Here is a 16813-nt window from a genome sequence, read left to right on the forward strand (position 1 = left end):
TTGAACCTCATCCCACAAGTGTTCGATGGGGTTCAGATCAGGGCTGAGGGCTGGCCACGGTAGAACACGGATGTTGTGTTGTTGCAGAAAGGCCTGGCAACGTGGGGACGAGCGTTGTCCTGCTGGAAAATGTTTTGTTGATGCAAAAAATTGAACAACGTGGGGTCTGATCACTTGGTCGATATACCGCTGAGCAGTGACGCCGTGTCCCCAACCTTGACCAACATTCAGAAAGTACACGGGTCCTGGTCTCGCATTAAGTCCAATCCCTGCCCATTTCACGACGCTAGGTCCACCCATGGATCCCTTTCCACAACGTTTCTGTCAGCGAAACGATCACCTCGACGCTGCCAAATTCTGACACTTCGGTCTGCATGGGAGAACAAAAGCGACTTTCATCAGAGAAGATGACATGCCTCCACTCACGATGACGCCAATTGTGATGACCCTGTGCCCACTGAGGTCGTGCTTGTCGTTGCCGTGGTTGGAGAACAGGACGACGTTGCTGGTCGGCGACATCTGAGGTTGTTGGAACGGAGACGTCGGATCACAGTGTCCCGGCTGATGTGTCGATCATGTGTTCCTATGGTCTGTCGAGCACTTTCACTTCGCTGGTGTTGACGGGTAATCTGCCGATCTTGTCGAGGTGTGGTGACCCTAGGACGACCGCTCCGAGGAAGCATTGTATCGATGCAGGAGACGGTACATTGTGGTTATGTTAACGTTGCAATGACGGGTAACATCTTGGACAGACTCCCCAGCTTCCAAACGTCCGATAGCCTGGTTTCTCTGAATTTGAGTTAGGCGTGGCATTTTTTACCAAGGAGTGGTAGGTCCAAGAATCGGCCCCAGTTTTATACCCACTACAGTTCGTGCATTTTCTATTTCGCGAGAAATGGGTGCATCATACCCACACATTCATTGAAATGGTGCGTTTTGGCGATTCGTTTTTTATGTTGCGTTTTTACTCGGGGCTTCCAAAATGCAACCAAAAACAGTGATAACACCATCAGGCTTCACTACATGCTAAAACTCGGATCACCCTACGGTTCCGTGTTTGTTACCCATTTGCTTAAAACCACCTGCCTTTTATTTTGCGCGTGGGTATAGTATTACGGGATCGCGATGCAAGTGGAGTTGTTTGTTTACCGCCGTTGCCATGATCATACAAGTTCCATCCAATCGACGATGTTACGATTCAGATTGTTTTTGTTTACAATTAGTTACACAGAAAGTTGCTAATTTTTTTTAATTTCCTTTCGTCAGCAAACAAAAAATTATGATCGAATATGAAAAATGATCAAATAGTAAAGAAAATATCGGACTGCATGCGCTCAACGTGAAGTGCCAAAAGTAAAAAAAGGCCGTTTCTGGTAGATCTAGTTGTGTGCCGAGAAGTTTGGCCGAAACGTTTTTAATTCGCGATATTTTCTTTTGGAGGTTAATAAACTACTGAAAGTTTTAATATTGAGCAAGCTGAGCATTTATGCATGTCATACGTAATTTAAATGTTACGCAAAGCCTTCTTGGTAAATAGATATGTCGTGTTTTATTTTGGGATGTCGTTATGCTATTCGCCTATCAAATGGGTTCGACATCAGATGCACGATAAGTGACACCTCTGTCGAATTTGCTCGACGTTAGCGTGCAGAGCTTTAGGGAATGCTGCAAAGGGATGAAGCAAAGTTCAAGAGGGGACGAGAGAGCCTGGAAGATCCGTGGTAGAATAGGTCTTCAGCATCCCCTACATGCTGTTAAAGGTGACAATGTCTGTCACAAGAGGCGACTAATGGGATGGGGTAGTCAGGCTCGCTGACTTGCTTGATGCATGTCATCGCATCCCAATTGCGTGAATCGATGCTCATGATGTCAATCACTGGATTGTCTGGTCCAGACTCGATTACTTACAGACTGCCATCATATAGCTGGATTTATTGCCGAGTGCGTCATTAAACAGCAAACAAACAAACAAACACTTCCGTATATATGTTGATATTATAGTGATATGATTGAGTACAAATGACACACCACATTTCATGTAGCAAAACAGCAGGCCTCAAAGTTTAAATTTTTACCAAGTAGGCATATGGCTCCAGGTAGCCAGTGGTTAAATCAAGAAGTCAAGCCAATATTGTAAGTAGCAAAAAGCATTTGAAATTATCTTTTATCAAATAACTATTATAATATGTACAAGTCATAGCACTAATCTTGAAATTGTATATTAGTGGAAACTGTTCTTGATTTGTTATTTGTGACTCAAACAATGATGCAATTTATGCTTCTAGATTATTTAGGTATATCCCTGCTTATCCAATGAGCATTGTCAACTGAAATAAAATACTAATTACATTAATGTTTCTGTATTTCTGTGTATTGTCGACTTAAGGAGGACTTATACACATGTACAATTATTAGCAGACATGTTTTCCACAATCAGCTGTTATTTACTTTTGTGTCTACAAGTGTCAAGCAATAGAATTAAGTCGCCACAAGATATTTTTAAACGCTACCTCTGAATTTAAGACAATAGACAAATTGAAATTTAGGTCGAATTGGTGACCGTTTTAGTCGCAACTTTGAGGCCTGTGTAACAGTATAAATTTCTACTGAGAGAGTTGAAAAGATTCTGAGGAATGGACAGGGCATAACACAGATTTCAGCCAAGGTTCCAAGGCTTCTGACCTTATCAGAAACGCTCCAGGTTCATCACCTTTCAAGACAAGTTACGAAGTTTTGAAGCTGATTTTGTTGAGCAATATGTAATCATGGAAGAGTCTTGGGTTCACCATCAACCAGAGACTAAACAACAGTTAAAGCAGTGGAAACATGAAACTTATCTAACTTCTTTTATCTGTCTCTAATTAAATATCTCCAATGACATTTTTATCCAGAAATGGCCACCTGAAATTGTGGTATGAGCTTGGCAGCTACATACTTAGACCCTGCAGTTGGGCTACAATATCATGGTTAAAATCTAAGTCAGAGGGTTGTTTTCACAGAACACATGCATGACCATTTCCTCAGTAAATTCATTCCAGCACTTGTTCCATTTGTCATTAAAACATTTCTGGGGCGTTTAACCTTTAATCTCCAGGTGTATCCTATGAAGGAACACATGATGTAGAAAGAAGTTAAAGTGAGCATAAGGCAGCTGTGCATGCTATTGAGCCTGTGGCAACCAGATGTAGATATGACATTTTGGATGACGTAAGTTTGGACACTTTCCTTAACACTAAGCATAAACCTTGAAAGAATTAGTACAGTATAGTATTACCTTATTGTTGTCATCATAAACACACTTCAGTTTTTGGAGATGCCATTTAAATCAGAAGCAAATACAGACAGATGATAATTTTACGAAATACATCTGCCTCAGATACATCTGGTAGGCATGATTATTTACCTGGTCTTTATCTGTGCACAGAATCAAGAAAGAGTACCTATTAGTTTTAGAGTCATGGTCCGGACAAACACACAAATAGGATTTAAAGTCAAACTTCTTGCCATAGAAACAGGATTTTTTTTTTTAATTCCTAAATAGCAAAAGGCACCACTTTAGCATTTGATTAATACATGTACCAAGTTTGGGTGAAAAACGTTGAATAGTTTTTTAGTTCTGCTCTGGAAACAACACCTACCTTCAGCTAAGTCTAACTTGTTTCCATGGAAACAGAGAAAAATCTAATTTCGAAAAATCTAAGGATAGCAAAGGCACCAGTTGACAACCTGGTTCTTTCAAGAAAGAGTACCTATTAGGTCACAGGTCACAGTTGGGGTACTCATGCTTCGGGTAGAAAGCCACAACCAGACAGCCAGGCATTGTCCTGGACAATGCTACATGAAGAATCCTTGTTCAAGATGTGAAGGCCTGAAACAGCCATTTTGTGGTTCAGGTACATGTACAATGTTTAAGGGTCAGGCCATGGTTCTGGAATGACACTGCATTAGATTACGTCAGCCTAGTCCTGGTTCGGGTACTGTTCTACACCACTGTTTTAGTAAGGAAAAACAGCTATGGGTCGGGTACAGTGCTACACTGAGATAGCCAGGGTATGGGTCGGGTATGATGCTACACCAAAACAGCTTGTTCAAGATTTGGGTACAATGCTACACTTTGACCACCTAGCATGTTTTTTCGAACTAAAAGAGCTTTTCTCATTGCAACGAGTCTGATAGTGAGATGACATCAAATAAATGACAAACTGTTTCAAGTGCCATTAAATCCAACTCACTCATCCATCTGAATACACAGACAACTGCGACAAGTATGAGCATATTATGAAGCACAATTTCCTGACATTGGATTAATGTTGAAATAAAAAAAAATTTATTTCACAATCCTGGCCCTAGGGGACAGCCTACAGGGACTGGAGATTATAGAAGGGTTAGACACAGCATTTCTTTTTTCAATTTTGATAAAAATCTTTAAATTGTTATTTTCCAAGTATATATATTCAAATAAATCGTAATCTATATTCACATTATTAATAGAAATCATTAAGAATCGAATTCAATATAGGTTTTACGTTTATGGAATTATAAACATAAAGACCTAAGTGCATACCAGTTTTAACATTTATAACTCCATATATCGCAAAATCATATTGAAATCATTTCTTATAAATACATATGCCACCAATAATAACTTCAGACTGCTCATCAAATCACGAACACAAAAAAAATGCATACAACAGCACATAACCGGTGTTCTTCAGCACAATAATGCAACACAAGGCCCACCTTGATGTGGAACGGAGACCTGCACCACAAAGTTTACAATCACAGCACAATACACTGTGACGTAATTTGTGGAATTTTGCAGCAAGATCCATCATCAAAACAATGCCATGTGACGTCAGCCTAGCAACAAGGTTGCTGGGGTCATCGAGTGTGCTTAAGCTCCTCTCAGTGATCTATCATTTCCACACGCAATGTCGTTGAATGAGCCAAGTTATGTTTAGAGCTTTTAATATTAGGTCATGGAACTTGTTCCCACAGTACATAAGCACACATTTTAGTATTACACAATGTGTAATACAGCTGTATGTTTATTAAACGGGTGATCTCTTCACGAGCAAGTAATAAAAAAAGTGTAACAAATGTTATATTTGGGATAACACTTTTTAGTAAAGTAAAGATTCTCATACTTTTTGGGGTTGAGTCCCATCCAGGATCCCATCTTATAAATAAAAAAACCCCTAAATTCCGACATTCATGATCAGAGTATGTTTGAAATGCCCAACCTATTTATACATGGGAAATTTAGATCCTACCTAAAACATTAGCAACCTTTATACGAGGATTAATTCATAAGTTCTAATCACCAATAGGAATCACAAAATTGTGAAATCTTTTGTTGTGGACATTATATTATGTCATAGAGGTATATCCATCAAAACTTGATTCATTTGAGGAAAATGCCAGGCTGTGACAAGGCAGTAAAGTAAGCAATGGTCTGTGACCATTGAAAAATGGACAAACTGGGTGAACATGCTCTGACAAAGTACTTGCAGAGAAAAAGTCTCAACACCAAAAGCCATCCATGAAGATATGAGTACAACGCTAAGAGCATTTAGTGATATTTAATTTAATTGTTACAATATATTCAGAAACTTCAAGAATGACTGTCCTTACTGTCACACAATATGCTTCGAAGTGCAGTCAGACAGCTTATGTGATTATATTTAAAACCATAACTGTACACGATAGATTAAAAATTTCATAAAGAAACATACCAGTGAACAATATGATAGAAAGACAAACTACTTTAAAATGTGTGTTTGATCTTTAACAACTCCATCAGACCCAATAGACAATACAATTGATGAGGTTCATGAATATCATCAACATTCTGCAAGCCTTACTTAGGCATGAAAAGGTGTTTGGAGCATTTGGGCACAAACAAGTTGCCTAGATACTGTTGCATCGCAAAAGTAACCAAAGACAAACACGCATTATCATCAATTTCATCGCTCCAGTGAAGATATACGACAACATCAAAGTTGGTTGGACCCAGCAGGTCCCTCTGCAGTGAGTTAAGATATTTTGCTTGTGAGCTTTCACAATTCACCAAGACACATACTAACATGAACTGTGCAGGCAAGGTGAAATGCAGTTGTACTGCATCCATGGGGTATTTGCTTATACAGTGCCAAAGAGATTGCTTGTTTATCTTAATAATGCATTCTTTCAGTAACTAGCATCCATTAGGATCTACAAAAGTGTAAATCAATATATCAATCATTGAGAAGCCTTTCATCCAGTATTATTGGTCAAAACATATACAAAAGAATGTGGAAAATACATGCATGTCAGTGCTTTAACAGCAGTAAGAACATAACATATCACACAATATCTGACAGTAACAATTCTTGCCAGAATGGGGGAAAGTAAAAAGACCTAATAATTTATTTTTACTTTGTGTTATGAATGCTACTGCGAAATAGTGATGCCTCAGCTTGGCTGAACATAGCATGTGTTGCTCTTCTGTGTGGATAATATTAATTCAGTTGACATCGGCAAGTAAATAATATAAAGAGCCAAGAAATTGGCTTCTCATCTTCAACATGACCTGCCCCTTTCCAAATGTTGATGATGGTTTCAGCATGACTTGGTAATCCTGTGCTGCTCATCTGGAGCACTCGTGTCAATTTCCTTTTCTTCCTCCACTGGTTTTTCCACTATTTCAGGCATAGAAGGGGTATGAGGGGAATTATGGGGTGTATTGCTGTCCTGTCTCTGCCACTGAACACGTGTACGAATGTCTTCCAAATTTTCACTGGGCCTTGTACGTCTATTTCTCATTTCATGCATATACAAAGCACTGAAACTCATATCAGCAGACATCAACTCCCGTGTACCCTCATCAATAAAACGCGACGATGCAATTGCACTTAGTCCACTACTGAGAAGATCTGTCGAGTTCTGTAAGCTGCCCATACTTGAGGTATACAGAGGTCCATCAATGCTGGTGAGAGCTCCGCGAAGACGAGCAGGAAGCTGTACTGGGTGAGAATGTCCATGAGTGGTCATTGTGCTCTGGGTAGCGTTACTTGTCACCATACTGCTGAACTGAAATAGTTTAACAGAAGGATATTCATCATTGTATGCACAATCAATGATACAATTATTTTCACCTTACAACTGCAAAATAGCACCTATCACTGTAGCTCAACTGATACAGATATCACTTCACGAGCACCAGTGTATTGTTTATGTCATCCGGACGGAATTGTGGGCGTCATTAAAATCTTACTTTACGTAAGGTTGGAATGACAACACACTATAAACGATGTCATAGCTGAAGATTAATGTCGTCCTTCTGAAATGTAATCGTGATCAGTGCATTTGTTCTAAAGGGGGGCTCAAAAGGATTGAGAAATAATGGGTAATATAGAAATTATTACACTCACATGTGTGTCATTCTGATTTACAAAACTTGCTTTCGCTTGGGAAATACAAGAATTTTGACACTTGTTATGACACACATTCTTGCATAAAAAATCTCTATTTACAAACTATTATTTCATCAAAATAAAGCAAGTTTCTTGACTTTTTATTACATTAGAATCTATAAATGTGTAGAAATTACAGTGGAATTCACTTCTACGAACATCGCAAAAATAGAATAGTTTCACCAACGACAACTTGCTGAGTGACTAATACCATAAAGAAAAAAACAAAGGAGATAGCTTCAGATTGTAATTAGAGTCACTATACCCTTTCCCAAAATGAACTACTGGTAATTTTGTTTCACCAACGTGTGTTTGTGTGTGTGTGTGTGTGTGTGTGTGTGTGTGTGTGTGTGTGTGTGAGAGAGAGAGAGAGAGAGGGGAGAGAAAGAGAAAACAGTATACTGACTCGAGTTGATAAGTCCTTGTTTTAGCCCCATTATGCTGTGCGCCAGACAGGGTTACAACAAGTACCATCTTTTAACATGTTTTGGTATGACGCAGCCGGGGATCGAACCCCCAACCTTTTTCTCTCCTGGCGGACGCTACCACTAGACCACAGATGACAGTCTCTAAAGGTGAAATTATTTAAGTAATTAATATCTTCTTATTCATTGAAAAACATTTTAACAACTGGTTGAAGAATTTATGATTTTGGAAAATGTATATCATGGAATCCATTCTTAAGTCAGTTTTTGTCATGATTATTTGAAGTTGGATTTGGATAGACCTCCTCTGAACCGTCTTACAAGAGGCACTATCCATATATGAAGTGTTTGCTTAAAATCCATTAAACCAGAGACAAAACTTGCCCCAAACAGGGCACTGGTACAATCAGTGGACAATGCATAACCTCTACTGTTGTGCTAAATATTTCTAAAGGGTAAAAAGGATGTGTTGTTAGCTTGGAATTGAGTACAGAAGTGGTGAGGGTCAAATTCCAGGATACCATTTAAGAGGTTCAAGCTCAAACATTGAGAAATGTTACTGTTGTGCCTTTCTATTAGATATTCCATTCTAAACAAATCTGAAAAGTATTTGATTCTAACTTAACATTTAATGTGTCTACTGATCCATATACAGTGTACTATTGTATTTTCCAGTTGGGTAGGCTTCATTTTCACCATATTTACTGTAAAATTTCTTTAAAATAAAGAAGCCCAATATAAATGTCTCCCAAAATGTATATTGCAAGTACAGAAGCTGATAGAAAAGAGTCATGAGAACTACATTCTGTTAGAGTGACATAATAATTCAGAGGTGCAAAGAAACTCACTGTTCACAGCCAGCAAAATATATATATAAATAACGTGCATTTTAGTACTTAAACTGATTATTCAGATTCTAATATGTGCAGATGCCTTACCCCATATCCGACACCAATGCCTAGGCTTGGCATTGGGCTGTACAATGAGGAAAATGCTGCATTCTCCTGTTGCATTACACTGAGTGAAGCCATATCCTTTTGGGCTGAAATGGATAATACATTTTAGCTCACTTGGCAAGAGCATACAAATGCTTGGATATGGGGTGGGTGGTGGCGGTTTGTTCTGGGATTTTTTGGAAAGAATTAATTTGATTATGAAGTTACTGTGATAACAATATTTTGCTTCTGTTTCACAAAACAAAATTACCTCTTTTTGTTGGGAGACCTGGATGTCCAGAAAAAAAACCCAGATTTAATTATTTCTCCTTTCAGAGAAAAATAAGTCCCAAAGTTTTACCCAAAATTATTCTGTCTCTAACAAAAATCCCAGTCTCCCAAAGAACATTTCCTTTCAAAATTCTTAAGGTTCTCAGATGTCTGGCTTGGAGTCATCTTATTATTGATAGGATTAAAATAATTATTATAAAGCTTAAAGCCAGAATGTCTGAAAGTACAATAATTATCTTCAGGCTTATTATATTAGGCTTTCATAGGCCAAAATGGCTTGAAGCCTCATCGTAATTGTTAGACTTCTTATATATTCTAACCATGACACTGAATAATCTTGTTTGGTCCTAATACCATTAAAATCAGGTATCAAATTCCATTTGATACCTCAAAATAAAAAAATCGAAACAATAGTTATAGTAGTATAGGTAATAGGGGTTCTGGCTCACTTCCACTGGAGCTGGATTTATATACCTATACCATCACTACAGATGGAATTTTTTATGCCAAAATGATTATGCGATTCAATGATAGTCATAAGATTCAGCTAAATTGACTCCAGCTCACCACCACCTGGAGTCTATGATATAAATTTTTATAGGTAATGATGGTTCTGGCTCACTTCCACTGGAGCCAGATTTATATTAAACGAAATATCAATATTAATTAATAATGGATAAAATTTACTATAGCCCACGAGGATATTGGAAAGGTGTAGGAGCAATAAAAAAATTAGCCACCGCGGCTAAGGTATCTAAAGATGTGGCCAAGGATTGGTTAAAGAAACAAGCGATGTGGCAGATATATTTACCAGCACCGCGTTATATACCGAGGAAGAAGTTTGATATTTTTACAACGAATGAAGTTCATCAGGCTGACCTCTTGTTTCTTCCCCACGATAAGGTAAAACGCAAAACGTATAAATACGCTTTAACGGTAGTGGATGTGGCTAGTCGATACAAAGAGGCTGAGCCATTAACATCTAAAGAATCAACAGAGGTAGCTAATGCACTGAGTCTCATATATAAACGCGGACCGCTAAAATGGCCTAAGCTATTTCAAGTAGATCCCGGTCGCGAGTTTATGGGATCGGTAACTAAACTGTTAACAAAGAACGATGTCGAAATTGTCCGTGGTGAAAGAGAGGCCCACCGCAGTCAAGCTATCGTCGAAAGATTTAACAGGACATTAGCGGAACGTTTGTTTGGCTATCAGTATGGGATAGAAATGAAATCCTAGCGATTGAGATCAACCGAATGGGTGACACGATTATCAGCCGTTGTATCAGCGCTGAATAATGAAGTAACGAGATTAATAGGGAAGAAACCATCCGATGCTATTAAAATGAAATCCGTGACTTCCGAATCTTCAGCACCGAGGAGAGGCAAAGAACGAAAACTTCCGGATAGAGTAAGCGTAAGATATTTATACCAGGCCGGTGAACTCGAAGGAGGCCTATGTCGCGCAACCGATCCCATATGGTCCCTTAAGACGTATAACATTAGTCGATTGGTTACGAAAGAAGGAGAGCCTATTCTTTATTATCTTCAAGATGGACCGGGTAGGGCATTTGTACGAGAAGAGTTGTTCATAGTTCCCGACGGTACGGTATTACCACCATAACCATAAGCATAGGTATTTACACCATCATTATCAATCCATCTCTTTGTATCTAAGGGGGATAATGATGTCTTGTTCATTCTTAATCCATATATCCTATGATTGTAACTTCTTAAAGAGTTCATCTCGTGTTTGAACGTTCTACCGTTGAATAATGATTCTTTATACTGTTCGTGTTTGATATGCTTTTTTACAACATACTTCTTAACGCCCTTGGCTTTTCTTATCTCTCCATTATCGGACTTCTTTATAGAATACATCTTAGGTCTTAATCCCACATACTCCGCTATAGGGGTCCCAGCACATTCATCCTTCATCTTACCTAACACCTTTTTATTTACAACGCTGTGCAGTGGATTATCTTTTGGGTAATCGCTCGTGTCGTACATATCTAATTTTTCTGCCATATCTTTATACACATCCTCGGTTTGTATTTCCATCAACAAAGAATCTGTGTCGGTATATAACACCTCACATCTATCGCCGTATTGCTTCTTAAGTTCGTTGTAATAAAAGTCATACATTAAATGTTTTGACAAGTCGAGAATACTCATACCGACGTACACCGGTCTGTTGAATTTTATATTACTCTTCTGCATATGCAACGCGGCTAAGTCGTTATCGAATATCTTGCTTCTGTTAAAAGCCGGACTGGCTATAAGTTTCCTGAGTCTTTCTTCCTCATTAGATCTGATTAATTTAACATCAACACGCTTCCTTAGATTCTCCATAGTTTTACCAAATACCGAGTTATTCATGAGCTTATACAGATTCTTTTCGAAATCGCTGGTAGCTATCTTTCTTAAATCTGTGTTCAACCTTATATAGGGCTCCATCCAAGGGCTTTGATCGAACTTTAGAACTCTGTGTATTTTCTTAAGTTTCATACCTAACGATAGATACAACTGGAGATTTCTGTAGTGAACTATATATTTTGTTTTATCCATCAAATTTGGTACGAGTTTTTCTACGTTAGCTAACCTACTATTTCCCATCAAGGAGCGTTGATATTCCGACATCCAATCTTTATTAACCATTAATCTTTCGGGAGCTAGCGGATAACTGTTATGATCTTTATGTAACGAACTTGGATATTCCAAGTCAACTTCTAGTATGTACCCTTTATTCACTTCGATATTATGGATATTAATAACATTGATATCATTGACCCATTCAAAACCACCCGTGGGTAAAGGTTGACTCATAGCCCATCCGTACAAATTGTTAGCGTCGAGATATAATATGTGCGTGTCGGGTTTACTGGGATCGTATCCTTCCACTAATTTATTATTAGCCTCAGAATACCTTTTAGCTGCCATCGATATACCACCTCTTAATCCTTTCTCAATAAACAAGTGCATATCGTAATCTGTGAGTAGTTTTAGTTCTACGCCGGTCTTCTTCAACAATGCATCCCACGATAGTCCGGGACTGGAATAGTACCATGCCGGGTCCAAGCCATATTGTTTGAAACATGTCTTTCTAAATATCTCGAATATATCGGCGAGTAACAGTACATCGGTTTTTAAGTACAGATCGTGATAATCGCCTAAATTCTTACAACCTAATTTATCCCAGACCGTCAGAGCGTGTTCATAATTGGCATCTGTTATTCTAGATTCTGTTAAGTTACTATAGAATGATTCGAGGGGTGGTAATTCAGTTTCTTCGAATCTAGACCAATCATCCATATATTCGTAAGGATATACACCTTTTCTCAGCAACAAATGACGTGTTATCTTATCGGTATATTTATTTGTTATCGCGAAGTCATCGGGATTGTTCGCATTAGCTAAATTGTCCAGGGAAGATAACAGAAACTGTACGGAGTCTATGAATCTAAGCCCATTACTTTGCTTTGTTCTAGATTTCCCATCCTTGTCCCTATAATGTGTAGGTTTAGTCAACGAGAACGATATGTATTTTTCCATATTATTAGGAATGCACGTTAAACCGCCGTCGGTCTTCGAGATAGCTTGCATAATGAGATGTGAATCGTATCCCCTAAGGTTATGAAACACAACGGGGATGGGTATTGTTTGAGAGTTCATTTTTAGTTTCAAGTTACACTCGTTATGAGCGGCTCCCCGATAATTACCCGTGACGTGACAATGATCTCTTACGGAATCCCCATCCAGGGGTTTGTTACAAACATGACAACTCGTTGACTTCTTATGAGCCCACCAATCATCCCTCGTCATACGCATGGGTTTCTTACACGATAATTTTTCCCTGATTATTCTCTCTTCATTTTGTAGATATTCTAGGAACTTTCCCGCTGCATCGGGACCTCTGTAAATCACGGGCGGGTTTGTTTTCCCATCATACCTTACAACTATATATCCAAACCCACAAGGAATATGTTCTTGAGTTTTGTACGTAAAACTACTATCAGTATTGCTATGGTTGGTATTTTCTATGGGTTTGATAAGCGCTTCGAAGTCGGCGTAAATTACGTACGGTACTGGCATTTGATTACAATAATGTTCAAATTTTAATATATTTTTTCCCTCTTTAGGCATATCGATCCTGATAGCATTCTGTCCAACACCTCTACAGTCTTCTTTATGCGCTTCTAATAGATCTTGTCTGCTGTACCCATGCAGGCATCTTTCGCAGAAATATTTCTTTCCCTTATATTTAGTTTGATCGTATAATAGCTTGTTTAAACTCTTTATCCACGTATAATGATATTTACCATCTTTTTCGATCAGAAATGAATTGATTCTGGGGATATTTTCCGGAGCGGAGCTTATCCTGTGTACAATAATTCCTTTAGAATGTCCGAAAACATTTATAGCTAAATTATTTTGCTTTTCCACCTTATCAATTTGTGATATTGGTGTAGGTTCGTCTATACCATCGAAGTTGAGTCCATCGTTTTGGGGATAGCTAGAAGGTCTATCCGGATTTTTGTCTACGGGGAACAATGCAGATCTTATCATCATTCTTAAACAGTCATCGGATTTATTTTTTACGTTAATTATGGCTTTTTTCTTCTTATAATACGGAGGTAAATCTATATAAGATCCACCTTTGAAAGGCATATAATTTGCTATATCTAAATATAAACTATCGATTTTATCAACACCCCAACCCGAACCTCTATTAGTCCAGCGTTCTAAAGTTTCCTGTATCCTCTGAATTGATGTATCTAATGATGAGTTTATAGTATCGGATTCGGTTATAACTTCTTGATTGCTACGGAAATATGGTTCGGTATATTCGGTGCTATCGTCTGTGTTACTTTTACTCAATGTCATTTTAATCGTCAGCTGGTATTTTATACTATGTAAATCATCCAATTCCTCGTTAATTTTACTCGATATGATGGGCTGAATATCGTTAACATCCATGTTGGAATTAATATCCATCTTCCAACCTCTTAGATATTTACCAACGCCGGCGGATGTGGGTACAAATATTAATTCTTGATGTTGATTATCATTATCATTATTATGTTGATTATCATCATTATTAGGTTGAATATCATTATCAATAGGTTGATTATTATCTAGTAAAGCGATCAATTCAGCTCTTCTCATTCGAGAATAACCTCTCAGCCCACTGTTTCTCGCTCGAACTTTGAGTTCTCTAACAGTCTGGGGTCTGTTGTATTCCAAACCGAGTAAATCCATCAATTCAGCTTTTCTCATACGAGAATATCCACGCAGTCCACTTTGCTTTGCCATAGCTTTTAATTCTCTGACAAAAACCATTGTGGTTGAATGGTATATGCAAAATGAGACAAATGTCTAATTGGTTGTTTTCACATATCTAAATACATATTCTCCCCAACCTATTCCTCTCATTGATCTAATCTCTCTTCCTAGCATAAATAATCTGGTTCCTGACCCTATCAGCACCGTGTTCCTTACATAAACAATAACGACCTTTGACCCCTATCCCGCATACAGAACACGTATAGTTTATGTTTCCGCGCCTGATGTAATAATTGTGTATGCCGCAGTAAAAAAAATCAACACAGCGTCGGTTACAAAGGGTAGTCTTTCCCATGAGTGTAAACTTGCAGTTATTCATGGTATATACATCTATCATATCATTTGTCTAAATGCAAATCACAGCTACACTGTGAGATATTGATTATGCATAGCCACAGCTGTCACTCTGACGTATGCATGGTATAGCTGAAAATCAATAGAGAAGTCAATCCAATAATAATAAATGTGACCTCTCGGTTCTTTTGTTCCTCTGACGGTGTATAAAACTGACTCATTGTTGGTCTTGGTATTGGGTCTAGTTTTTTCCCATAAACGAGGAAGTATTCGTGCATGGCAGATTCGCCATCCTTAAACGTTTGAATTGAATGTCCTTCCTTAATCAGTTGTTCATGAATAAAGTCTAATCTCTTCATTCTCTGCTGTGTATATTGTAACTGGGCTGCTTGGTATTGTTCTAAAGCTTCGTTATGTCGTTTACGCTCCTCTTCAACTTCTTTAGCGTTTGATTCCCTCATACTGGAAAATAAATAATTACTCCCCGAAAAAGCTAGAGCATTAACAACAGCTCCACCGACCATCATCGCAATTGTTGCCATAGTATATGAATATAAATATTCAAATGTTTAATTACTTCATTATGTCTTCTGGGATAAGTCCTTGTTTGATGAGCATATCCTTCGTTGCCATAGCTAATCCAATATCCAGAACCATCATTGGTATGTCATATCCATTAAAATCTAGCTTGGGAGGTGTGGCTTTAGTAATCATTTTAGCCATACGGGCATAGCCAATGGCCAAGCCGGTGACCACCGCTGAATGATACGTCGCGTTTACCAACATTTTACCGTCTGTAGCTGGAGTAGTCATGCTTCTTATAGCATTATATGAGGACTAACCTCTAATTGAACTTCTTGTTGCGGCGGGGTTGACGTTTTCTCTTCTCCGGTCTTATAAAAGAACCATACAACCGCTATACCAGCAACTCCTACTAGTGCCCATGTTTTAATCGGATTAATATTTGAATTATTTATTAATTTCGCTTTGCACGCGCGCCCACCCTTTCTTCCTGCGGCTATTTTTAAAGGATTCTTTGTCACTCTGGGTTGTTTTTTTGTTTTCTCATTCACATGTGGTGCATTCACATTCACTGGTGGTGGTTCCTCATTCACTTGTTGTTGTGTGTTCACAATCTGTGGTTCCTCGTTCACAATCTGTGGTGTCACCTGTTGTGATTGTGTTTCCGCAATCTGTTGTGTCTCCATTTATATTATTAAGTGGGCACGTATGTTTAAATTGACAATACCTAGCCGTTATTAAAGCTGTGGTGAACGGAGCTAAAAACATTCCGTATCTATGATCAAACTCACAGCTCACTGCGCTTATAGCGTGTTCGATGAATGGGTCTTTCTCGAGAGATTCGCATAAATACAGGCGATGTTCTGCCGGGATGGGGAGAAACATACTAGCTACGGCTGTGTATAGTTGTAATATAGAAGACCCTATCGTTTTAGTCATGGTAGCTCCCAGTCTAGACTCGTAACGAGCGTACAGTTTTTTAATCTCTTCGTCGGTCATGTTATCAATTTTTTCGATGGTATAATTTTCCCCCAAATATTGGGAACATTTTCCACCGGCTACCAAAGCGGCGAGTCTTTCTCTATGTTTATCTGTAACTACTTCAGCATGTTGATGTGTTTTTTGATCTGCATCAGATTCTTTGAGCATTTGTTCGATGAGTTCGTCGCATTCCATAATGTAATACCTAAGGAGATATTTAAGTCTAACATAATATAATATGACATATCCAATACAACCCGTAATAATGAACTGTTGCGAAAGAATGAGGATTTCGAACCACATTTTTATGTCATATTAACCGCTAATGTTCAATTTGCTATAATTTGCTACATTTTGCTATAATTTGCTACATTTTTGCTATAATTTTGCTATAATTTTGCTATAATTTGCTAAGCAATTGCATAAGCAGCTGGTTGATCGGTTTTTAATACGAGTTTACAGTGCTTCGTTGCCGCTAACACTTTTCTGACTTTATCTCGTTCGCCCTTGGTATAAATGACATCATTTTCGCGTAAACATTCCTCGAATGAATCTCGGTCTTTGCAATG

General features: G+C 38.3%; 1 protein-coding gene across 2 annotated transcripts in view; it reads right to left on the reverse strand.

Moving 5' to 3' along the window:
- Positions 1 to 1981: 1981 nt before the first annotated feature.
- The window catches only part of LOC124122155 (autophagy-related protein 9A-like), a 279064-nt gene continuing 264232 nt past the window's right edge, over positions 1982 to 16813 (reverse strand). For both annotated transcript variants that reach the window (XM_048386919.1, XM_048386914.1), the window contains exons 20-21: positions 8818 to 8921; positions 1982 to 7071 (exon numbers count right to left, since the gene is read on the reverse strand). In XM_048386919.1, the coding sequence (XP_048242876.1) occupies positions 6601 to 7071; positions 8818 to 8921 (575 nt within the window). In that variant the 3' untranslated portion in view covers positions 1982 to 6600. The remainder of the gene's footprint in view (positions 7072 to 8817; positions 8922 to 16813) is intronic.

The sequence above is a fragment of the Haliotis rufescens genome, unplaced genomic scaffold (genome assembly GCF_023055435.1).
Source record: "Haliotis rufescens isolate VD_foot unplaced genomic scaffold, xgHalRufe1.0.p SCAF_10, whole genome shotgun sequence".
In the NCBI taxonomy this organism is placed as follows: domain Eukaryota; kingdom Metazoa; phylum Mollusca; class Gastropoda; order Lepetellida; family Haliotidae; genus Haliotis; species Haliotis rufescens.